This window comes from Anomaloglossus baeobatrachus, chromosome 8 (assembly GCF_048569485.1).
Source record: "Anomaloglossus baeobatrachus isolate aAnoBae1 chromosome 8, aAnoBae1.hap1, whole genome shotgun sequence".
Lineage (NCBI taxonomy): Eukaryota > Metazoa > Chordata > Amphibia > Anura > Aromobatidae > Anomaloglossus > Anomaloglossus baeobatrachus.
This window is the reverse complement of record NC_134360.1, coordinates 249,592,568-249,619,293: the sequence shown is the minus strand read 5'-3', so window position 1 is coordinate 249,619,293 and position 26,726 is coordinate 249,592,568. Positions and strand designations below refer to the sequence as shown.

General features: G+C 44.5%; 1 protein-coding gene across 1 annotated transcript in view; it reads left to right on the top strand.

Annotated features, from left to right (window-relative positions):
- Nucleotides 1-26,726, top strand: part of TRABD2B (TraB domain containing 2B) — a 444,445-nt gene that overhangs the window by 327,784 nt on the left and 89,935 nt on the right. Inside the window, 1 exon segment of the mRNA XM_075320534.1 lies at nt 22,834-22,924. Coding sequence (XP_075176649.1) covers nt 22,834-22,924 — 91 coding nt within the window.

The following is a 26,726-nucleotide window of genomic DNA, read 5'->3' as shown; positions in this document are numbered from 1 at the left end:
TACTTATCCTGGACTGATCCTGAGTTACATCCTGTATTATACTCCAGAGCTGCACTCATTATTCTGCTGGTGCAGTCACTGTGTACATACATTAGATTACTTTTCCTGTAATGATCCTTAGTTACATTCTGTATTATATTCCAGAGCTGCACTCACTATTCTGCTGGTGGAGTCACTGTGTACATACATTACATCACTTATGCTATACTGATCCTGAGTTACCTCCTGTATTATACTCCAGAGCAGCACTCACTATTCTGCTGGAGCAGTCACTGTGTACATACATTACATTACTTATCCTGTAATGATCCTGAGTTACCTCCTGTATTATACTCCAGAGCTGCACTCACTATTCTGCTGGTGCAGTCACTGTGTACATACATTACATTACTGATCTTCTGATGGTTACTTGCTGTATTATACTCCAGAGCTACTTTCATAATTATGCTGGTTATCATAGCTGAGATTTTATACTGCAGTGCAATATGTAGTTAAAATAGTCTGAAATTATTATTTTTTTTTTAGATAATAAGCCTGCAAGGCTTGCTGGTCGATTTCAGCTCTGCAGCCTTGTGAATTCAGCTCTGTGCTTTTATGCAGCTGGAAACTGAGGACTAGTACAATTTTGAATATATGAATGTTCTCAACATTCTCTACACAGGGTGGTCCAAAAGTAGGTGGACAGTGTGTGTAATAGGGTTATCAAACATGGTGTAAAGTGAAACTGACTCCGTTGCCCTCAGCAACCAATCAGATTCCACTTTTCATTCTTCACAGACTCTTTGGAAAATGAAAAGTGGAATCTGATTGGTTGCTAGGGGCAATGGAGTCAGTTTCACTTTACACCATGCTTGATAACCCTATTACACATTCTGTCCACCCACTTTTGGACCATCCTGTATAAAACTTTCTCTCTGTCTCCTAAGAAGTCATTTGAGAAGGCCGTGAAGCTGAGGTGTAATATCACACTCCGCCTTCGGACAGGGGTGGCGCTGTTTCTGCAAGTCAGAATCTATATTTGAAGATTGCTTTTACTCCCTGTATTCATTATGTGATAATAATAGGAATTGAAAAACATTTTCGGAATTGATTTAGGAAAAAAACAATGCATTGAAACAAAGCGATGCTGCGCAGTAATCGCTCCTCTGTCAACATGATATCCATCAATTTCCATCTTCAATGTGATGAAACAATAGCGAGGCGGACACCGCACCGGCCGCCTTTCTGTCAGATAATGGCCATTGACCCCGGCGTGGTGCCAGCGCTCTCGTAGACTTCAGGGCCTGAGAAGCCTCTGTGGACGCTCGTCATCAGTCCGCCATGCTTTCTTGAGGCTCATCGCCCCCCCCCTCCCCCGCTCCGCATCCAGTCTTTTATAATTACATCTTTTGTCACCTTGAAAGAAATTAAAATAAATTGTGGAGAAATGGCCTGTTTAGATTACAACACGCTAATTACACGCCAAGGAGAGAGTGTCTTGTCGGAGGGCTTTGATGTGGGAGTTGTGGCCCGCACGTCCTGCGTGATTCATTTTCTTCCTTACAAGATCCTGGCAGCTGAAAGTGCTCAGGAATTTACTGACTTTGAAGTAAATCAGAGAAGTCCAGAATGAGAAGCCATAAAGGGAATGTTGGGATTGTTCTTATTGCCTCATTCATGGCCATGGCAACCGAAATGAGGGAAAACATTGAGGTCTCGTCTGAAGAGGGTCCACGTCTTGGAGGATGAACCTGCTGCACCACACACGCACTTGAGACCTGAGGCATAAACAAGGCATCCCGGTGCCGAAACTGAGAGTCCACTCAACCCTGTCTTGATGTCTTTGCCATTACCAAGGGTTTTTCTTTCTGAAAGTGCACCACTTAACCTTTTCATAAAGGAAGACATCATTAGGAACCCAACCAGGGTTGTCAACAGTCCAGAAATTCCAGGACAGTGCATGAAAATCGGTCACTTGTCACGATCGTCTCCCAGCATGTTGTGACCAGTGACAGCCTTTGGACTGGAGCCTCTAATCTGGCTCTCTTCAATTAAATGGGTTTCATTTATCTGGCAATGAAGTGGTTAAGTGCCAGTTTTGCAGTTCCTTGCTGAGTGATCAGCTGCACTTATTAAGTAGTCACACACTTCAACTTTAAATAGTGGTGTATCCCAGCAATCCCTGATGAAGATACAAAGTCATTTGTGTCCTGGCCACCTTTGAGGAAGGTTCTGCAAGTCAAGTTCTTGTGCTCCGGCTATATCCTTTTGTTTGTAAGTTTTTCCCTGTTTTGCTTTAGTTCCCTGGTGTGTTGTTAGTGCAGCGGCGAGGTCTAGTGAACACCACCTGCCACTCACTAGTCAGGGTTACTATACGGTTTTCCGAGGTTCCTATTCGGTGACAGTAGCGGAGACTGTATAGGGACTGATGAGGAGAAAAGGGACAGTGGCAAGTGAGGTTACCCCTCTCACTAGTTCCAGGGCCTCTTATTGTTTTTGTATCCCCGGTGTCCCCCTTTTTCTTGTGATTTTTGTTGTGCTTCAGATGCACATAGGTCTGAACGCACCTCGCAACACTTGCTACACCCGCCAAGTGTAACAAAAATTGAAGGCATCCGCAATTTTTTTTGAGACTGAAGAAACTTATACAGATTATTTTGACTGCAATTATCATCATTTTACAGTTTTCCATGATTGCAGGTGATATCTTGTTATCAGAATTATGGGCTGTAGACATGGATCACTTATAGTGATGAGCGAGTGTGCCCATTAATGCTCAATAATCGATCATATTGAGCAGTAACAAGCATGCTCGCTAATCACTGTAAGTGATCCATGTCTAAGTGATTTGGCATGTGCGATCTCACTCCAATGGGTGGCAGGTAAAATTTGCATGCCATACGTAACATCCTAGTGGCATCCGGTTTCTACAGATACAGTGCAATCCGTAAGATCGGAAACTGTAGATGGTCCTGTGAAAGATTATAGAGGTTGTCCCCTACTTGTACATTGACGATCTGTCCTTAGGATATCCATGTCAGATTGACCGGGAACCGACACCCCACACCCCCACCAATCAGCTGTTCACGGTGCCAGCGGCAGTAGCAGGCATCCGGATATATTAAGTTCCAGAGCGGCTCCATTTTCTGATAGTGGCTGCTGCCGGGCACTGCACATCCGCCTCCCATTCAGATCAATAGGAGGTGGATGTGCAGTACCCGGCCATGGCCACTGTCAGAAGATGGGGCAGCTCTGGAACTGAACATTTTCGGCTGCCTGCTGTTTCCGCCGACACCGAGAACAGCCGATCTGACATTGATAACCTATCCTAAGGCCATCAATGTAAAAATAGTGGACAACCCCTTTAATAGCTGCTGAGTACAATAACGGATTGCACAAGGACAACACACAGATGATATATGGATGACAAGTGAGAAAAATATTTATTTTTTTTCCGTATTATTGTGTTTTTTTTCTGAATAGGTGTGCCTTGGCATAGACATGGTTGTTGTTGGGTCATGATGTAAAAATTTGTCGCAACGTTCACTGTAAATATTTATCCCTCTTTTCTGCGCTTAATAGTGGGGAGGTATGCGTAATTTGCTGGAACTGTTCAGTCTGACTTGTTCCTTTAAATGGCAATATATAACCCCAGCACTCAAAAGGAATTAAATGGTCAAAAAATGTTTGATGCAAGTGAATTTATTAATATTAGACAGACTGCAAAGTGACTTTCAACAAGAGCAACACCACCTACGTTTCGGCATAGAGCCTTTTTCAAGGTAGTTGCATCATGTACAAGAACAGGAACACGTGGGTCACAATCGACAACCAAAATGGGAGAATAGAAGTAAGGTTCTTCACATTTGCAGAATGTGTTCGCTTGCTGAGAGTGCAAATAACATAAGGGGAGGTGAGTAAACGCCTGCAGGGATGGCCTGTGAAGCACAGCAATGGCAGAGGTTATGGCAGCAGCAAGCGAACACATTCTGCAAATGTGAAGAACCTTACTTCTATTCTCCCATTTTGGTTGTCGATTGTGACCCACGTGTTCCTGTTCTTGTACATGATGCAACTACCTTGAAAAAAGGCTCTATGCCGAAACGTAGGTGGTGTTGCTCTTGTTGAATGTCACTTTGCAATCTGTCTAATATTAATAAATTCACTTGCATCAAACATATTTTGACCATTTAATTCCTTTTGAGTGCTGGGGTTATATATTGCCATTTACAGTATCATTTACCCCTAAGCACCTACGATTAGCGGTTGAGCCTGAATTTACTATTGACTTGTTCCTTTGTCTCCTGTAGCTGTTTAGTTATCGGGGTGTCTGCGGACTCCACACATGGAGAATCTGCCTCTCTTTTCACACACTGTAATTATTATTTTTTCTTCTTTTTTTATGTTTTTTGAGCTAATTGCCCTCAATGAAAAGTGTTTTGTTTCCTGCCTAGACTTGGCTGGAAGATGATTTTCTTCCAAGTGCCAAAGGCCTTATATAACTCGGAGGTATGGTCAGCCAAAATACATGAAATTCTGGAATTTATTTTTTTAATTGCATTGCCCCTTATTTGTTCCAAGGCAAAGTCAGACGAGTATATGGCAAATACGTGACATCAGATAAAAATCATTTCCCAACGTTTTGTTTTTTTCCAGTTTGTAATCATGTGAATGTTTAGCTTTTGAAATATTGCATTAGAAAAGAACACAATTATTCCTAAATTTATCAACCTGTCTGCGATTTTTGGCAGCTGACTTTGTTTTTCTTTCTATATTATTGAATAGCAGAAATTTCTGGAATAGCTTCAGTGTAATAATGCACATGTTTTTTTCTTTTCTTTCATATACTGGTCTGTGGACAATGATAATTTTTTTTGCTGGTGATTATGTAGCACCAACATAGGCTGAAGAAGTGTGCGGAGATTATCATTCCCATCAATCTGTAAGGGGGTGGTAGGAACCCCACAACACCTCCATAGTTCCCGACGACCTGTCCTTAGGTTATTAGAAAAGTAGGTTGGGGGTTGAAGTTCTGTAGTTTACCATTAGAGGGCACCGCACCCCCCCCCCCCCCCCCCGAGAGTTGAGTGTAGGGGGGAGGGTGGAGGGCTAGACCTGTCCTCCGGGGAGAGAGTAGTGAAGAAGACCAGAGAGAAAAAGGCTGTTCAGACTTAATAGGAGAGACACCGGTTCCTGAGGAATAGAAGGACACTCCTGTGGCTTGAGAACTAGTGTGGAAAAGCACAGACTCAGAAAGCATGAGACTAAGGGGTACTATGCACGTTGCGACATTGCTACTGCGATCTCGTCGGGGTGAAATCGAAAGTGACGCACATCCAGCGCCAGTAACGACGTCGCAACGTGTAAAGCCTAGAAGCACCGATAAACGATCGCAAAAGCGTCAAAAATCGGTGATCTGTGTAGTGTCGGTCATTTCCATAATTTCGCTGCAGCGACAGGTACGATGTTGTTCCTCGTTCCTGCGGCAGCACACATCGCTGTGTATGAAGCCGCAGGAGCAAGGAACATCTCCTTACCTGCCTCCCGCCTGCAATGAGGAAGGAAGTAGGTGGGCGGGATGTTTAAGTCCCGCTCATCTCCGCCCCTCCGCTTCTATTGGCCGCCTGCCGTGTGACGACACTGTGACGCCGCACAAACCGCCCCCTTAGGAAGGAGGCGGGTCGCGGGCCAGAGCGACGTCGCAGAGCAGGTAAGTGCATGTGACGCTGCCGTAGCGATAATGTACACGACTCACGATTTGTGAGCGATACTGCGTCGCTAGGAGGTGTCACACGAGACGACATCAAGTACGATGCCGGATGTGCGTCACGAAATCCGTGACCCCAACGATGCATCGCACGATCAGTCGTCTCGTGTAAAGCCCGCATTAGGGACCGCCACCGTGTAGTGTTTGCTGAGGGATTCCTGAAGTGGGGATCAGCATCGCCAAAATGTCCAAATTCGCAGGGAGAAGGGTCAGTAATCCAGGAAACCAGTGGGGATCTCTGGCAACCAGCATAGTGGGAATTGTGAGAGAATATATGTCTCACCCGGTGAAGAAATTGTGCCTATCCTCTGGAAAAGAAGATGTATTTAACGTTATTAAAGTCCAAATGTTGGATGAGAACCAGGAGTCTGCCTCTGTTTTAGTGGGACAAGGAGCTACACTGAAGGTAACAAAAACACGGTATATGAGATCAAGCCCCACGATAAATTCAGTATTCAGCCAATTCCTGTTTCTTGAAGAGAGCCGGTCGGGGGTGCGACAACTCATGCTGTCCTCTGTGGGACCCCCGGCTGCTCCTTCAAGTCCTTGTTCATACCGGTGCTCCCATAGTCCATTTTTCACTCATAAAGGGATTTTTGCAGTAGGATCAACCCTCCTAAATTGTGTATATGGGCATGTAGGTCATAGAAAGTTGAATATAATGATGCCTTGATATCTGAGATCCGATGTCTTTTTCCAGAATAATCCATGTTTTTCTAAATTGGTAAATGAGCTGTTAAGATCTATGGGCTGGAAAATATCTATCTGAGAATCTGCCTCCAGACTTTATTGCAAATGAAAGAGGGCTGTTACCAGTGTGAGATGTAGTTCAGGAGAACAGACTGTCAGTCATTACATGTCTCACACTGCTAACATCCCCTTTCATTTAAATAAGCTCTGAAAGCAGATTCTCAGAGAGATCTGTGTCCCACCAAAAGATCCAGAGCTTATTTAAATGAAAGGGGACATTAGCAGTGTGAGACATGTAATGACTGACAGTCTGCTCTCCTGAACTACATCTCACACTAGTAAAAACCCTCTTTCATTTACAATAAAGTCTGGAGGTAGATTCTCAGATATATGTGAGACATGTAATGACTGACAGTCTGCTCTCCAGATCTACATGTCTTACACTGGTAACAGCCCCCTTTCAGTCACATTAATCTATGGAGGCAGATTTTCAGGGAGATCTCTGTCCGGCCCATAGATCTTAACAGCTCATTTACATATTAAGAAAAACATGGACTTCTCTGGAATAAGACATTGGATCACAAATATTAAGGTATCATTATATTCAGATTCCTATGACATGCATGCCCATATAGACAGCATAGGAGGGTAGGTTCTACCGATAGATTCCCTTTAAGGGACTATTTCATAGGAATACAACTAACCTTACCAAACCCATGCAAACACTGATAGACACGTCCCATGTAGACATTTTTCTTGGACAAAACTGCCACCTTAGTACTAATTAACCATGGATGTGTCCATTGTTAACTTTTGTGGATATCGCCAAGGACTCCAGTTTTTCCAAATATAGCCCCCATACGCTATGGAGAAAAATTGGCCAAGCTAGCTGACGTTCCATGACTTGGCATACACATGAGATAGCTGTCATCTGAATGTTCATCTTCCCACTCCCCCCATACACCTGAGCTTTAGGCTCATTCAAGCATTTTTGTGTTTTCAACAAGAAGACAGGAGAATATCACTTCCAGATGGTGGCATTTTTCCCTCAAAAATAAAAGTGTCGAAATTCCAACTGTCCAACTAATTTCTGTTCCAGCAGATGGCAAACCTGCGCGTCGGGCCAACTTTCATCTAATATGTATCGGGGCCTTAATATGTATGGGGGTTTCATTTCTTTCCCTCAATAGATCACGTTGAGGAAAGAATGTATGTGGCATAAAGTACGTTAAAGTCCATTCCTTTTGGTCTTCTCGGAGATAAGCTGCTGAGAGTGGTTGCCATAGCATACTTCATTCTCCCTTTTGACAATACATGCAAACTTGGCCAAGCAGAATGTCCATGTACAAAGGGTGGTAGGAGAGATAGCTGTCAACCAGATACGAGTTTGACCAGTAGATATCATGCGCTGTTTGGATCGGCATTCTACCATGTTGGACTCTGTCCACACTACTGAGTCCGACAAACAACTTATCATGCGCTACCCGGATCAGTATCCACAGTTTCCTACTACCAGGTTGTACTCTGTACACACTTCAGAATCTAACAAGCAACCTGACTTCTTTTGAGGAGCTCTTCTATGCTGGGCGTCGGCTGTTATATCAACCCTGCTATGGGCACTTTAGTAGTTAATGCCTCCTGGAGTGTGGCTTCTCAGAGAACCAGATTGTTAGTCACCACCTTCAGCTGGTCTCCTCCTACTTGAGACTAGGGGGAGTTTCCTGAGTTATCGCCGAAGATCGCATTTGCTTCGCTGTTGCGATATCCTGGCATCCGTTGCGATCCTCCTTTTGGCGTCCAGCGACTAGTTGTCTGCGCTGTATGAAAGTTCCCTGGTGTGACTTTCTTCTTCCCCTTTGGTTTATCCCGTCCGGTGTCTTTTGTCTCTCCTCTGTGGATATGTGCTTTGTGCACGAGTTTCTCCCCTGTCTTTCTCTTGTGGGAGGCTTATTACTTTGTGTCCAGCCCACCCCTGCTTGGGGGGTGCGGGAGTATTAGTTCAGGGCCAGCCAGGAGACAGGGCCAGGTCAGGGGGCCCCGACTTCCCTACCATTAAGAGTACCTCCAGGTAGACGGTGAGCACAGAGGCCCCAGTGTTAGAGCCAGCATAGGTCTCCCTGTGTCCCCTAGTCACCCGTGACAGTAGATATCAATTTTAGGGGCATATTAAGGTCTAATGAGTTCTTTTTAGGCTGAAGCATCAGTAAATACCCTTTCAATGATAGTTTAGCCATTGCTCATTCAATGACTCCCTATGTGCCAATATAAAAAAATACAACCTACTTTAGGGAAATCTGGAGGCTGCCACCAGTTTGGCATCATCTAATTTGACATTATCAACTCACGTAAAAGTTCTTATCCCAATGATAGACACCCTCTTAAATATTTTACATATCTAAAATCCCATGAAGCGGTCCATGCCACAAGTTCCTCTACCTCAATTCTACACTAAAATCTTCGCTACTTTTTTATAAAATATTTAGTTTACCCTATGTTGCGCCATTTCGAGTTACATATCGGTGCTGGGCTTAATTTTTCGAAAGAAGTGATGATAAATGTAAAATGTACGATAACTTATTCCAGGGTAACGTGAACAGTCCACATTTAGCAGAGTCTACCTTTCCTTAAGTGTAGGAACCAAATCCTTATGTAAACTGTGTTTTACAAAAAGCTTGTTTTAATAGCTGAGGATACTGAAACGCAGAAGAACCCTTATAGGAAAATGTTGTGTATGCAGCAGACCATTTACCGGTTCCTTACTTTCCACTAATATTTATATAAGAATGCGGAGGATTTTGCCAGTATGTTGAGGTTGGAGCAGACACAACGGAATAATGTTGAGTTATTATCAGCCAAGTTTTTGTAGACCTCGGCTTAATGATGCATCATTCCTGCACATTTACAGCATCTATTCAATGGGAACGTTTTATTTTACAAAACATATTCGTGTGTCATGTAGAAAAAGGATAACGTTATTTTTTTTCCTTTTGTTAGGCTTTATCAAGAAGTAGAGATGAGCGAAGTTGGGGTTTGTATCGAATAGGGACTTTAAAAAAAATTTAGTGTCAGAGTTTGGAGTACGGGTGTTGTGCGTATGCTAACCCACTTCAGCGAGCGTCGCTGTCCTCCGGCACGCCCGGTGATGGCCCAGTGCGAGCCGCTTATAGTATCCCAATGGCTTTCACTTGGAGTAAACACAGCGTTATCAGATGTAGTGTGTACAAAAAGAAAAAAAGAAAAAATCCCCCTCTCTCCCCCAGAAGCACTCTGTTTGTGGTTAGCTGTGTGTGGGTGAAGATACAAGAGTTTGACACACCAAAATTGCATATAAGAACTTTATAATATAATGCACCCCCATAGTCCTCCATATACAATGCACCCCCCATAGTCCTCCAAATAGTATAATGCACCATCATATATAATGCACAGACCATATTGATCCATATAGTATAATGCACCCCCATAGTCCTCCAAATAGTATAATGCACCTCCATATATAATGCACAGACCATATTGATCCATATAGTATAATGCACCCCCATAGTTTTTCATATAGTATAATGCACCTCCATAGTCCTCCATATACAATGCACCCCATATTCCTCCAAATAGTATAATGCACCCCCATATATAATGCACAGTCCATATTGCTCCAGATAGTATAATGCATCCCCTAGTCCTCCATATAGTATAACTCACCCTCATAGTCTTCCATATAGTATAATGCACCCCCATAGTCCTCCATATAGTGTAATTCACACCCCATAGTCCTCCATATACTGTAGTATAATGCACATCTCATAGTCTGTGACGCCCTGGACTAGCCAGGTAGTCACAAACACAACATCACACACACCCCCTCCCCTGGATAGTCAACATCAGTCAAACAAAATCCTGATGTCCACACCAGGTGGGGCGGAGCCAGGCGGTTGGCCCCACCCACCGAGGAGTTCACAGGCCTGGAGGCGGGAAAAGGCAGTTCAGTTTCAGTTCAGTTTGGAGTGGAGTGGAGTGAAGGAGTCAAGTGAAGTGGAGTAGAGAAACTGTTAGTGTCTGGGTCGGAGCCCAAGCACTGTCAGCAAGGTCGGCAGACGGTGGTGGCTGTCTGCAGGAGTGGGTGCAGGTCAGCGGAACCGTAGGACCGGGGACGGGCGGTGGCCCGCCGGTACCGAGCCGGGGAGCCGATCTGCACCAAGCACAAAGGCAGGGCCATCAGACCCCGACCAGGCTAGGAGCCGCCAACAACGGTCAAATCAGATAGTGACCGGGACCTCGGGGGTTCCCTCACACCCAAGACCCGACAGAAGGCAACCGTCCACACAGTGAGGATAAAATCCACCGCCATAGGCTAGAGATCCAAGGGCGAGCGCCTGCGGGCAAAACGGGCTCCTTCGGTACATGCACGCCGGGGAGCGGACTACCGTTGGGAAACCATTGGAGTCAATACATTCTACAGCGGTGCAGGGAAAGACAGCCACCATCAACCTGTCCGGGGAGAGCAAAGACACTGCAGCCGGCTGCGGGACCCGTCCATCTAGCCGTTTGGTTTACCAGAGACTCTGTGAATCTGTAGCATAGTGAGTACAACAGTGCCATCCGGCACCACGCCGCGCTGCCTCTGCAACCCTGCACCCCAGCTACCCTGCCTCCCCGTACCACCACTGGGTCCCGGGATCACCAACTTCTACCCACGGAGGGGGAACCAACATCCTAGCTGCTCTCTGCCATCGCTCCCGGGATCCCCATCACCAGCAGCGGTGGTGGCCATTATCACCACGACCCGTGGGTGGTGTCACGAACTATCTCCCCAAACAAACCACCCCTTTTCACTTGTGGACGAGGAGCGCTGCTCGAGTCCCCGGGTCCGGCCCACCGCTTGAGTCACCGAGCAGCAGCAGCCCCGGATCCGAGCGTAGCGAGCGCGGCCCCTCCGCCCGCGACAAGTCCTCCATATAGTGTAATGCACACCGTGTAGTTTTCTATATACAGTCAGGGCCAGAAATATTTGGACAGTGACACAAGTTTTGTTATTTTAGCTGTTTACAAAAACATGTTCAGAAATACAATTCTATATATAATATGGGCTGAAAGTGCACACTCCCAGCTGCAATATGAGAGTCTTCACATCCAAATCGGAGAAAGGGTTTAGGAATCATAGCTCTGTAATGCATAGCCTCCTCTTTTTCAAGGGACCAAAAGTAATTGGACAAGGGACTCTAAGGGCTGCAATTAACTCTGAAGGCGTCTCCCTCGTTAACCTGTAATCAATGAAGTAGTTGAAAGGTCTGGGGTTGATTACAGGTGTGTGGTTTTGCATTTGGAAGCTGTTGCTGTGACCAGACAACATGCGGTCTAAGGAACTCTCAATTGAGGTGAAGCAGAACATCCTGAGGCTGAAAAAAAAGAAAAAATCCATCAGAGAGATAGCAGACATGCTTGGAGTAGCAAAATCAACAGTCGGGTACATTCTGAGAAAAAAGGAATTGACTGGTGAGCTTGGGAACTCAAAAAGGCCTGGGCGTCCACGGATGACAACAGTGGTGGATGATCGCCGCATACTTTCTTTGGTGAAGAAGAACCCGTTCACAACATCAACTGAAGTCCAGAACACTCTCAGTGAAGTAGGTGTATCTGTCTCTAAGTCAACAGTAAAGAGAAGACTCCATGAAAGTAAATACAAAGGGTTCACATCTAGATGCAAACCATTCATCAATTCCAAAAATAGACAGGCCAGAGTTAAATTTGCTGAAAAACACCTCATGAAGCCAGCTCAGTTCTGGAAAAGTATTCTATGGACAGATGAGACAAAGATCAACCTGTACCAGAATGATGGGAAGAAAAAAGTTTGGAGAAGAAAGAGAACGGCACATGATCCAAGGCACACCACATCCTCTGTAAAACATGGTGGAGGCAACGTGATGGCATGGGCATGCATGGCTTTCAATGGCACTGGGTCACTTGTGTTTATTGATGACATAACAGCAGACAAGAGTAGCCAATGAATTCTGAAGTGTACCGGGATATACTTTCAGCCCAGATTCAGCCAAATGCTGCAAAGTTGATCGGACGGCGCTTCATAGTACAGATGGACAATGACCCCAAGCATACAGCCAAAAATACCCAGGAGTTCATGAGTGCTAAAAAGTGGAACATTCTGCAATGGCCAAGTCAATCACCAGATCTTAACCCAATTGAGCATGCATTTCACTTGCTCAAATCCAGACTTAAGACGGAAAGACCCACAAACAAGCAAGACCTGAAGGCTGCGGCTGTAAAGGCCTGGCAAAGCATTGAGAAGGAGGAAACCCAGCGTTTGGTGATGTCCATGGGTTCCAGACTTAAGGCAGTGATTGCCTCCAAAGGATTCGCAACAAAATATTGAAAATAAAAATATTTTGTTTGGGTTTGGTTTATTTGTCCAATTACTTTTGACCTCCTAAAATGTGGAGTGTTTGTAAAGAAATGTGACAATTCCTACAATTTCTATCAGATATTTTTGTTCAAACCTTCAAATTAAATGTTACAATCTGCACTTGAATTCTGTTGTAGAGGTTTCATTTCAAATCCAATGAGGTGGCATGCAGAGCCCAACTCGCCAAAATTGTGTCACTGTCCAAATATTTCTGGACCTAACTGTAGTATAATGCACCCCCCATAGACCTCCATATAGTATATTACACACCCCATAGTCCTCCATATAGGGTAATGCACACCCTATAGTCCTCTATATAATATAATGCAACCCCCATAGTCCTCCATATAGTATAATGCACACCCCATAGTCCTCCATATAGTATAATGCAACCCCCATAGTTCTCCATATAGTATAATGCACATCCCCTAGTTCTCGATATAGTATAATGTACACCCCATAGTCCTCCATATCGTATAATGCACACCCCATAGTCCTCCATATAGTATAATGCAACCCCCATAGTCCTCCATATAGTATAAGGCAACCCCCATAGTTCTCCATATAGTATAATGCACATCCAATAGTTCTCGATATAGTATAATGTACACCCCATAGTCCTCCATATAGTATAATGGTATAATGCACACCCCATAGTTCTCCATGTAGTATTATGGCATCCGTGTAGTCACTTAAAAGAATAAATAAATAAATTCTCACCTCTCCTCAGTCTCTTGTTGCTCAGGGCTCAGCAGGGAGTGTTCTGAAGCTGTGTCTTTACTGCTTTGCACAATGGGTGCGATGAAATGGCATCATCGTACCCATTAAGCTGAACTATCAGATATCAGACGCAGTAAAAGAATGATGGAGGGAGCCGACAACTGACCACTTACTCTTTCGTCATTGCTTTCAACTGTGTCGGCATCCTCGCTTCTGCCGGTGCTTGTGCTTTAATAGGTGCTCCTGGACCTCCCTATGCGTTTCATCTTTGGACTCATTAGGAGAGCAAATTAATGGCCTTCAGAGCACACACCGTCAGAGATGACCGGTGAATCAAAAAAATAAAACTCAGGAACAGACAGAACCGTCAGGGGTAATATGTGGCCTTATAATGTTGCCCACCCTTCTCTTTATGATTTACTGCCCTGTAGGATTGACTCTCCGTTACGGCAATATCCATGGTTGCGGTGAGGTCATTCCTTGTATTGTCCTGTGGGATTGCTCATTGTTGATAGGGAATTGCTTTGACATAATCAATCACTGTGCTACATCTGAGCACATTTATAAGTGTCCTTGGGGCAAACCTTTTAAAGGGAACCTGTCACCATATTTTTGGCCTTCTAAACTAAAACTAGCACCTTAAGCAGCACCTATGCTGCATTTTATAAAGGTGCATGTTACCCCCTGATCTTCCCCTTCCCCTTCCCCACCTGTAGACCCCAAAAATACCTTTATATAGTCTCCCACCCTGTATGTAAGTTGTCCGGTCTGGTCTGATGGACCTCCTAATTAGCACCTCTTGTCCCTCCTTTCACCCTCCTCCTGTGCTGTTTGATGTTGATGATGCCTCAGATGCTATCCACGTAGGCAGGTGCACTTTGCTCTTTCCTGTTGCGGGCAGAGCTGAAAACATAGGTGCGCCTGCGCGAACCGGCAAGTTCTCTGAGCAGGCGCAAGACGAGATTTTGCCCTGCGATGTGGATGACGTCACCCCCTTCATCCACATTGCCGGGCAAAATCTCAAGCCTCCACAGAGAACTCGCCAGTTCTCGCAGGCGCACCTATGTTTTCGGCTCTGCCCGCAGTAGGGCAGAGCGAAGTGCACATGCGCGACTCAGGATTATGGAGATTTTGTCCGCCTATGTGGATGGTGTCTGAGGCATCATCCACGTCAATCAACACCAGAGGACAGCGAAAGGGAGGACAGGAGGTGCAGATTAGGACGCCCATTTGACAAATAATAAGATAGTATGTGTAATGCCTGATAGGAGCCACAGACTCAGAGTGGCTGTAAGGGGAATCTAGTGAAAAGCCGCTCACAAAGCAGAACCCCAAGAACTCTGCAACCCTTTAACCCCTGTACAGGGATTTTGAATTACACAGAGCCTCAGAGATCGCTACCTGTGGTAGACTGTAGTCCATGGTCGTCAGGCAGGGTCAAAATCCAAGAGATGCAAAACAGGAACAGAATCGGCAGGCAAGGGCGTAGTAAGGAGTCAAAGCAGAGGTCAAATCCGGAACTGGCAGCAAGGTACAAAAACGACAGGCAGGAGGGTAGTCAAACACCAGCAAGGTCAGCGCACAGGAATCACAATACAAACAGCACATGAGCCAGGAGAACAGAACTATCTCTGGCAGTGGTCATGTGACAGGAGGGGGGAGTAAGAAGGGTGTGGTGTCTTCCCATAGGCTGCAGGTGAATGTTGGCCACTTCAGCCGGGAGACACACGCCACCTACAGTTAGCCAGTGGTACTGCAGGTTCCAGGGAAACCCAGCCTAGTGGATGAGCGGAGCCTGTGCTCCGCAGAGCCACGGGCACCGACTTCTCTCCCATCACCACCACTATCCATGGTGGGAACATGGCGTCGTCTGGCGATCGGAGCAGAAGTCGCAGGAGTGGACTCCGGTGGGGACGTGACACTGTGCTCCGCAGAACCACGGGCACCGACTCCTCTCCCATCACCAGCACTATCCATGGTGGGAACATGGCGTCGTCTGGCGATCTGAGCAGAAGTCGCAGGAGCGGACTCCGGTGGGGACGTGACACTGTGCTCCGCAGAACCACGGGCACCGACTCCTCTCCCATCACCAGCACTATCCATGGTGGGAACATGGCGTCGTCTGGCGATCGGAGCAGAAGTCGCAGGAGCGGACTACGATGGGGACGTGACAGTATGTAGGACGTTCCTCGCCTCCACCAGAGGGAGCTGCTGGCAGAGTTTCTTTGTAGATTTCAAGCTGATTTTTTTATTTCATGTTATATTTTATTATTTATACTCCCCCTTTGAGGCTCCCAAATGTGCCTCTTGTAAAGTATAGCACACATGCGTGTATCATATTTGCGTCGAGGCCAATAGGTTTACATACTTTTACAGGTTTATGCAGTAAACAATCCTCGATGCAGAGACCAGACTTTGATCACGTCGCATTTGATTCTAATGATCTAATATGAAACAGATTACTCCAGGAATATTATGGGATTTTTCGAATTCTGAACCTGAGTTTATGATTGAAAAAGACCTCCTATAATACCATCTACTTACTGATCAAGGAGAGGCATTGCACCACAGGACTTTGATGATAAGTCTCAAATCTTAAAAACCAAATGGGATCCGTGTAAGTGGAGGAATGAAAGTTCCACATCTGGTCAAATAACTATAAAAACGTAATCTACAAGTGCAATACATAAAACTCAGATGATGTCCCTTCAGCATGGAATAATAGATGCCCTCAAAGATGACCGTAGGGGATTCCTAAGACTCTTCTTCATGTACTGACGTTTAATCATAGACTGTCTCAAGTGTTGTGTTTAATACTAATTCCAATCGACATGTTATAACTAGAGATGAGCGAATCAACTAGCAGGGCCCAGGTCCAACGGCCATGTCAATAGTTCTTGGCTGCAAGACCGGAGTCCTGTGGACCTTCTTTTACCTGCTGGCATCTCCTGATTAGTGCTCCATGATGTCATGTGTGTGTCACACCTACAAATCAAAAGAGATGCTGGGGATTCCCATAGGTAGAAGGTTCACAGGTGGCCACCTGGGAAGGAAAGATGTGGTCTCATCTAAGTGTTGCCATTGATAAATTGGCACAGGATCCCAGTAGACCAATAATGTCCATAAGCCTACTGGGATCCTGTGCCAATTTGTCCATGGCAGCTCTCAGACGATACCACATCTCTTTCTCGCCTAGGTGGCCATCTTACGGGAACCCTACAAACCTTCTCCTACCTGTTGGAATCCCCAGTGCCTCTTTCTCTCCTTGCCTTCCAATTTCACTTTTGTGCTTCAGGAACTGGTGGTTGGTGCAGCAGCCTTGGTCATTTCAGTATAGTTTTCAACAGTGCTGTGCCTGCCCACCACTACCACCTCACTTGAGCAGGACTGCTTACCAGTACTGGTTGACATTGGGAGCCTCTTTCTTCTTGTCTTTTGCATATGATGGCCACAGATTATTGACATGGCCTTTGGAGTCTGGATCATTCAAATCAATTTGTTCATCTCTGGTAATAACGTAGAATTAATGGGATTCCTGTATACAGAAAACTGGGCTCTGAAATAGCACACAGTCTCTGTCCTCGACTATCTCCAGCAGTGGGCCGGTGAAGGACGCTAGCCCCACCACTGAACTGAAACAACACACCAGGAAAGGAAGACCGACAGGGGGGAACATAACAATAGACTGCTGCAGTCAGCACCAAGACTGAAGCCACCAAAGCAACTCCTAGAGAGGGTTTCAGCAGCTCCTTCCTCCTCCAAGACCAGAATCCAAAAGAATCAAGAATAACCAGCACCCTCTGCTGGTAGCAGAGTAATATAAAGGAACTGAGAATGGTCCAAACCGGAAACACCTGAGCTGGAACTAGGCCTGCTTGCTGGCAAAGAATACTGCCATTAACCCTACAACTGCCAATAGAAAAGCCATTTAAATAGCAGAGACTCACTGGGAAAAAGTGAGACTAAGACCCAAAAAACTATCACTAAATACTTCTAGAAAGAAACAACTGTGACACTGGGTCCTAGAGCCTAGAGGACCCGAAAAGTCCCTTTGGGCTATATGAAAAGACCAATGCTAAAAAAGACTTGCAATAATTGGAACTTTTTGCATTGGGGCCCCTGAGCTTCAAGTTAGACCACAAATGTACGTAGCTTTTAGTTTCTTTATCTTAAACTTTTTCCTACCATTAAAACCAATTTTTATAAAATCACAGAAAAACTTTTTTAAGAACCAGACGATTTTTTTGTTTTTTCTTTATAGCATGATTATTATTATTATTATTATTTATTTATTTATTTTATTTTTTTTTGCCAAGCATGTTGTACTTTCTGTTACAGAGATTCAAACTTCCATATTTCTTATGTTTATTTTATTTAACACAATCTATATTTTAAATTATTTTCCTGAGCTATTTTTATATGCTTTAGTTGTACGGTAGTTTTTCTTTTCTTTAGATTTATTTATACATAACTTTTCTTTTACGTTTTTGTCCCATATATTGGGCTATAAATTCCAAACAGTTCGGGAAATGTTCAGAAAGTAGATCCATTACCGCTCAACACTTTACATTATCAGTTCTCTCCGTGAGAAAATGAGAAGGGACTTCAGTGTGACCTGGTATTCTTTCCTTGGCACACGATTGTTAAGAGGCTGCCAGGCTTCCCTCCGATAATACATGCAACACTTTCATGGAGCTGTTTCTTTTCAACAGGGGCTCTTTTCAGAAAAGCCATCATTTTTTTATTTTGTTGGCTTTTACTTTTTTTGGTGCTTGATAATACTGTTTCTCTTGCGACAATATTGTGAAACTTGGCTCTCAGCATTGTCAGATAGATGAGGAAACACTTCAAGGTCAGGAGGACAGGAGAAAATAACTAAAAGAACATACGTAAAGGCTAAAAATAATCCCTCCTTGATACAATTCAAAATTATAACATCTAGTCTAAGGAGTTAGGTTAGTAGGGAACTCAAATGTCCCTACAATAGAGAAGAATAGTCAATGTAATCTTAGAGGAGGAACCTGATGGCCACAAGCCACCAGTATGACCTCCCAATATGTGAAAGCCAAAGTGGTTGCGTAGTGCAACAAAGCAAGAAAAACTAACAGGCTTTGCTATTTCAACCAAGAAGCTGGTATCATAAAAATGTCCTCGTAACCAATATACTTTGCTAACATATAGGTGAGAGTATCTATAAGGCCAGAGTCACACTCTCGAGTGACTCGCACGAGTCTCGCATCGCATCACCCGGCACGGCCTGCCGCTCTCCGGCAGCAGACCAGCTCCTGTCCGGAGAATAGCAGGCCGTGCCGAGTGACGCGATGTGAGTCTCGTGCAAGTCACTCATAAGTGTGACTCTGGCCTAAATGGGAGAAAAGTATTGCAGATTAAGCCCTCTCCAGAAGAAGATGGCCCTCAACTATTTTCAAACCCATCTGTGCTCAAGTATTAGCATAAGCTGACCTTCAAATATGTCTGCAGGAGGTCATAATCTAGGTTTAGCTCCAACAGAGGTGGATCTCGTTGCAGAGGGTATTATCTATGGCAGAGGTTCCCAACTCCAGTCCTCAAGGCACACCAACAATGCATGTTTTCAGGATTTCCTTAGTATTGCACAGGTGATAATTTAATCACCTGCAAAGGTGCTGAATCCAACACCTATGCAATGCTAAAGAAATCCTGAAAACATGCACTGTTGGTGTGCCTTGAGGACTGGAGTTGGGAACCTCTGATCTATGGCTACAGCTGAGATTAAAGGGTATTCTCAAGTTTAAAGGTTATTCTATGTGCATGGGATAACTGGGGTATAGAGATGAGTGAACCCAAACTGTAAAGTTTGGGGTTCATACCGAACGCAGACTTTTTAAAAAAATCGATGTCCAAGATCAGAGTTCGAGTGCTGTATGTAGGCCAACTACTCGATCGAACATCGGTGTGCTTGGGTACTCTTAGCGATCGGACCAGTGTGCTCTGCTTGCAATATCTGAATGGCTCTCTCTGGGATTAAAAACAACATTTTTGGATGTAGTTTCTCCCCCCCCCAAAAATACAGCCCACCCTCCCCTGAAAGTGCTCTGTCTGGCTGTATGTAAGCGGAGAGAAAAAATTCCCAATTATGGACTTTTATTGGGGTTCAGATTAAGTCAGGATGCCAATCTTTAATCTAAAGTCTGATTGATTTTGGTGAACTCGAACTTCTACGGGTCCGCTCATCTCTAGTTAAGAGTGAATAGAGTGGAGGTCAACCACCGCTGAATTCTCATGGGGCAGTGCCAGGTTAGACTCTGGAGTGCAAGATACGACTCCCAGTTATTGAGAAGTTATACCTTATCCAATGGATAGGGAATGACATTCAAACCTGAGAAAACCCCTTTAAAAATTGTACCCAGTTTCTTAAAAAACCCAAACCTGTATTCCTCATCTATTCAATATGGCCGCCCTACTGGTGTTTGTTAACATGTTCACAGGTGGAAAGGATGTGACCATTGCAGCCAACCTCAGTGATCAGGTGCTGTACACTAACTTCATGACTCGAGGCTCTACGATGATGCCAATAATTTATGGTATGGGACCACGTGACGATCATGTAGTTGCCAGTGACCCAGAGGACCACCGGAACATCTGTGCTTTATCGGGGGGTTGAGATGAGTCCTGCTATATTTTTTTATTGAATTTGCTGCAATAAATTACCTTTTTCTTATAAATTAGATATCTTTTTTTTTATCATGGATTCCCTTAGACGTGCAATTTAGTGTTGTAATGATTTATCAGTTCTGCACTTGGCTTTGTAGTAACATGAACGTCAGGTGTTGGTGGATCAGGATGGTGACCGCAGAAAAGAACAGAGGATATGATAAGAGGCTCCACAGTATTAGATATAGAGTTCTGTATCATAAATGCTTCTAGGCAAATATAGACGTATAGGTCTCACTGTGGTGATATGTGATGAAGAGCTTGGGAAACCCTATTGTCGATTATGTCACACGGCAGGATGAAAGAATCATTAATGATGGATGTGATGGTTTTATGAATGAGGCTGGTTGCACACCTGGTTTTGAAAGGGTTACCGGTTGTCTTTCTAGAGCTACATATATATAACCGCACATTAGTGAAACTCTTCCTACCCCAGGGTGTGCATGCGTGAGTGTGCTAGTGTGTGTCCATGTGTGCGCTACAGCTGTTCCTCTCACATTCGCGGCACATTCCCAAGGTAGGAGACACGTTGACCCCGTCGTTGCCTGAGTTTTCACCATCTGTCACTATAAATTAGAATAATAGTACTGCACCTTTTATGTTTTATTACATGGAGGACAATAAAGAGAACGTACTCAGAGCCTCGAGCAACGAGAAAGCCACTCAACAACTCCAACTTATTCGTAATTGTTAACTATCGAACTTAAAGGGAACGTATCACAAGTTTTTCACAATTAAAACAAAACACACCTCCTTTAAGGGAACCTGTCGGGTCCCCTCTGCCCTCGAACCCAGCATTATTTATACCTCTATGCCCAAATTCCCTCCCTCACCAGCCCTGTATAATAGAATTCACTAATATGAATGTTTAAAAAAACTACTTATAAACCTTGCTGTTCCTATGCTAATTAGGGTTCTATTGCTCTGTTTATGGTTGGTTCTGTGTGGGTGGAGAGCCAAACTATCCAATCAATTACTTCCATTTTACTTGTCACTCGAGTTGAGCCCTTAAGTTCAGGTCCCCATTGACTTATTTGGGGTTCAGGGTCTGTGAACAAGTCTGGGTCCTGGAACAAACTTTTAACAGGGTCCGTGAACTTTGCTGGGTTCAGCAGAACTCAATGAACCCGAACTTCCACGGTTACGCTCATCTCTACTGTTGACGTCTCTGATAGAAGCTTCTGTCTAAAGGCCCTGTTACACGCTACGATTTATCTGATGATATGTCGTCGGGGTCACGGTTTTCGTGAAGCATTTCCGTCGTCGTTAGCGACGTCGTTGCATGTGACACCTACGAGCGACTCCGAACGATCTTAAAAATAGCGAAAATCGTTGATCGTTGACGCGTCGTTCATTTTCAAAATATTTCTCATCGTTTAGAACGCAGCAGACATATTGCTACGTTTGACACCCTGCCAACGACGAACAACATCATTAGTGCGTCAGTCATCAGCGACGCGGGCGTGTCGTTACAAGCAATGCTCCACACCTCCTCCGCTCTGATTGGTGGTACCAACTGCATTCTGATTTGGCAGGCATGGTTGATAAGGCGGACACAATTATACACCTCTGTCGTTGCTGGAATCGTTGGGAGGAATGCTGTGTGACGGTGTCCACACGACCGCCTTGGTCAAACAATATATCGCTGAATGATGTTGCGTCGTTTCTGAGATGGGTACATGTGACTGCTACAAAACGACCTATGAGCGATCTTGGCAAATCGTAGCAATGATCTGGGCGTGTCACATCGCTAACGAGATCGCTAGCGATATCGTTGCGTGTAAAGCATCCTTAAATCCCAGAAAAATGGGAACTCAAAAGGAGCCATTCAGTACATTGAGGCAAACGAAGCCCAAAGCCTACTACTTTGGACTCCATTTACATTTTTTCCAATGATGTTTGTGTTTTATGACTCTAAAGCGTATAGTCTATTGTGTAGTCTGTGGATATCGGACAATATCAGAAAAATGTCAAGCAGAATCCAAAATTGCTGACATTCTGCTCTGTTTGACCCATTATACCAAATGGCTTTGTTGGGTTTGTCTAAATCCTATTTTTCTGGGCTTCAGATGAAGTCCACCAATGGAGGAATAAAAAGAGGCAGCAACATAAGATGAAACAAGTGTAAAACATGTTTGACTGATGTTTACACCAACACTGGTTCTGATTACAGATTTCCAGTATGCTCTTATGGGCTTCTAGTTTAATAGAAGGGGCTTGGGTTGAGGGTTTCCCAAGTCAGGAACCTTCTCATATACCTATTACCAAGACCATCCCTTACTCTGGAGGACTCAGCACTTTCATGCATTCTCTGATTAACTCATTGATTTTATATCGCAATATGTAATTCTTTATTTCTCCTGTGATGGCGCTGTAGGCAAATCAAATTTCTGTTGTCAGATTAGAGTTGATCACTTTTGGAGCCAACACCGAAATACGGTGTTATCAATTTATAATTTGGAACCTGTGTAGAAAAAAAATGGGGCTGTTCGAATGAGAAAATTACTTCTCCTAACTAAGCTTCTTGAGTTCCATTCATGGAATGTTGATGTCATTTGTGTTTTGTCTCTAGGTCACTTCCTGGGAAATAATACGGTCATTGACGTTCTGAAACAAGGAGGCTATGAGGTTGAACACACGCCTGCAGGACAAAGCTTTACACAGTAAGATCATTCTGGATTTTGCAGCTTATTATTTCTTTTGTTGTTGAAGTTGTGGATTTTACAGCTGTGGCTCTTTTATATGAAACATCTCCACCCAGGATTAAAATACCACCGTAATATACTCCAGTGACTAACTAGAGCCATATAAAAGAGCCACAATCATCATTCAAGAGCAAGGAACACCTCTAATTGTGGCATCTCGAAGATGGAAAAAGTCTTAAATAAAAGTTGTGAGAAGGAGAACTTCCTTTCGAATGTCCACTTTCCGATGAATTGTCCCAAGTGTCTCTGATGCTGGAATCGTCTGTCTCTTACTGAATATTTGTCCTAAATGTCTATATAGTATCATAATATATGACTGTCTGGTTCTGTTCATTTTCTGATTTCAATACTTTATTTTTTTGGGAATTTTGTGTCTTCATTGTCTACATATTCTGAAGATGGACCTTTCCTGTAATAATAGTTCTTCCCTATAATGAACATGTCAGCTGATTAATGCAGCCTGAACAATGGTACCACAAAGCAGAAACCGGTTTCAGCATTCTGAACATCAACGTTTTATTCTGAAATGCTGACGTGTTTTAGATAACAATAAAGTGTAAAGTGTGGCCGGTGACCAGGTGACTAATCCAAGAGGCCGTCACGGGTGCATCACGGGTGACAGACAGTCATATGAAGAAGGTCGTAGAAGGTCACTGCGATTGGCAACACACAATGCTCCCTGACTTTCCATTGTTCCTGCTGTCAGTATTCATTGGTATAGGAGCTTTCCTCCTGGATTCATCTCCTTTTGGACCCAGCAGGAGCTCAACCCTCACCCAGCTGCTGATCATCAGTATTCCCTTGGTGTTTAAATACCGCTTTTTTGCTATGGACTGGTGCTGGTGATATTTTCAGTCCATTCAAGCTGAGGTTTCAAGCAGGTAGTTTGTTCTCCTTTGTGGAATCGTTGCTGACGCTTTGCTGAACTTCTACCTGAATCATCTGTATATAAGTAGTTCATGCATTTTCCCCCTGTGTGCCCTCCTTGTGTCTTCTATAGTGATTAGTGGGGTTGATGAAGAGCTCATCCCATCCATTCCCTTATTTAGGGCCTAGCACTAGGGATATCTAGGGTCAGGTATCCGGCTCGGCGCATAGGTGCGGAACATATCTAGGGTGGTGAGGGACCCCAGGGGCCAGCAGTAGCATCGGTCAGGGGTCACCATCTCCCCCTTCCCTAGATATACGGTTTTCCTTCCCTTTCGCCGTGTACTTGGTACTTCCCCGTATCTAGCATGACTAAGGTCTTCTCAACACCCGCACATCTAGACTGAGAGCTCTCTTCATATGTGTACAGGGAAAAACTTGTCTGTCTAGCTGCATAGGCGGTGAGAAGTCTGTGGGGACCTTCCTCCTGGACTGCTCAGGTCATCCTCGACTTTGCTTTCAACTACTTGTTGTTTTTTTATGAAGTGCAGCAGCATTTCAGACTAAAACATAAGTGATTAGAATGCAAGAACCGGTCTCTGATTTGTCTTGCCTCTTAGTTGAGGGTTCGCTAACAGGTTCCTTAAAATGTATATTCAAAGTTTGAAAAAGTTCGACAAAGTTTTTCCATTGTTCAGTTTTCTACTTCATCCACCACCATGCGATTCAGTGACCACCAGACAAACGTGGTTGGGTGGGAACAAGACGCCCCCTCCGTTGTGTTTGGAAGTAGATACAGAATGACTGATGAATGCTACTACTGTAAATTTAGGAAGAATAAAGTTAATTATTTTCACATAATTATACCATACATTGTAGGGAATAGATACTCTCTCGTCACATCGCTGGTGGTCTTGCCGCAGACGTCTTCTGCCTTCGTATCCAAGTCATAAAACAAAATTGTAGCACAGACAACATTTTGGATGAGAATCCCGCCACTGGCACGATGGTCGTATAATATCGCTTTGAAATGAGTACTTGAGTTCAATTTTAAAACCACTGCGGTATTAAAAAAACCACTTGGTCTGGAGAATTGAAGTGGAACAAGGCTTCAAAAAGAAATAAATAACAATAATTTGGTAGAAGAGACGTGGGAACAATTTTGGGGCAATATTGTAATGTAGTTTTACTGAATAATTAAATGAAAGTGCCAATGTCATGAACTGGATTTAATGTCTGGTGCCGTATGCTCATTCGACCAACAACTATTATTTTCACTGCCCCAGCATAAAAGAATGCTGGCCCAGGGCTGAGTTTATACTGCATGATCTTGACCATTGGAGGGTTATAATGAGGGTAATCTGAGCTACCATCCAGGGCCCGGGGTTCTTGTGGGCCCATGGCCAGATTGCCCACATTATAATGTTTTGTGCAGCACCATATACTCACCTCGCTCCTGGTTCCCTGGGGCACATCTCTGGATAGGAAGCTTTCCTGGAGCTCCGCTGCCGGCAATACTGAATGGCATTGCAGCTCTGAGGGAGCTTCCGTCGCCTCCACTGTAACATGCTGGTGTCATGATGTCATCAGCCAGCGTCAGCGCTTGCATGTACCCGCCGCCATCAAGAAGAAGTGGTGCCCCGGGGACTGGAGCAGAGCTCTGGGGGAAAGGAAGTGAAGTGAGTATGTCTTTGTTTTATATAATATGTAAGGGCTATGTACCAGTATATAGTTTGTGAGGGCTCATCTTTTATATTGGGAGCTATATGGGAGCTCACACTGTATATAGCGGTTATGTGATGACTCATATTGTATATAGAGGGCTCACACTGCATATAGGGCCTATGTGAGGGCTCACACTGTATATAGAGGGCTATGTGGGGTCTCACATTGCATTTAGAGGCTATGTAAGGGCTCATAAAGTATATAGGAGGCTTACACGGTATATAGGGACTATGTGAGGGCTCAAACTATATATGAGGCTAACTGGAAGCTCACACTGTATATAGGAGATTATGTAAGGGCTCACATGGAATATAGGGCGCTATGTGGGGGCTCACACTGTATACAGGGGGCTTTGTGAGGGCTCACACTGTATATAGGGGGCTATGTGAGGGCTCATAATGCATATATAAGGCTATGTGAGGGCTCATACTGCATATATAAGGCTATGTGGGGGCACACACTGTATTTAGGGGCCATGTGGGGGCTCACACTGTATTTAGGGGCCATGTGGGGCTCACACTATATTTAGGGGCTATGTGGGGGCTCACACTGTATTTAGGGGCCATGTGGGGGCTCACACTGTATTTAGGGGCTATCTGGGGGCTCGCACTGTATTTAGGGGCCATGTGGGGGCTCACACTGTATTTAGGCACCATGTGGGGGCTCACACTGTATTTAGGGGTTATGTGGGAGCTCACACTGTATTTAGGGGCCATGTGGGGCTCACACTATATTTAGGGGCTATGTGGGGGCTCACACTGTATTTAGGGGCCATGTGGGGGCTCACACTGTATTTAGGGGCTATCTGGGGGCTCGCACTGTATTTAGGGGCCATGTGGGGGCTCACACTGTATTTAGGCACCATGTGGGGGCTCACACTGTATTTAGGGGTTATGTGGGAGCTCACACTGTATTTAGGGGCTATGTGGGGGCTTACACTTTATTTTGGATGCTATGTGGGTGCTCACACTGTATATAGAAGGTATGTAAGGACTCACTGTAAACAGGGGACTATGTGGGGGCTCACACTGTATATAGAAGGTATGTGATGACTCACACTGTAAACAGGGGACTATGTGGGGGCTCACTGTATATAGAGGGCTATGTGGGGTCTCACATTGCATTTAGAGGCTATGTAAGGGCTCATAAAGTATATAGGAGGCTTACA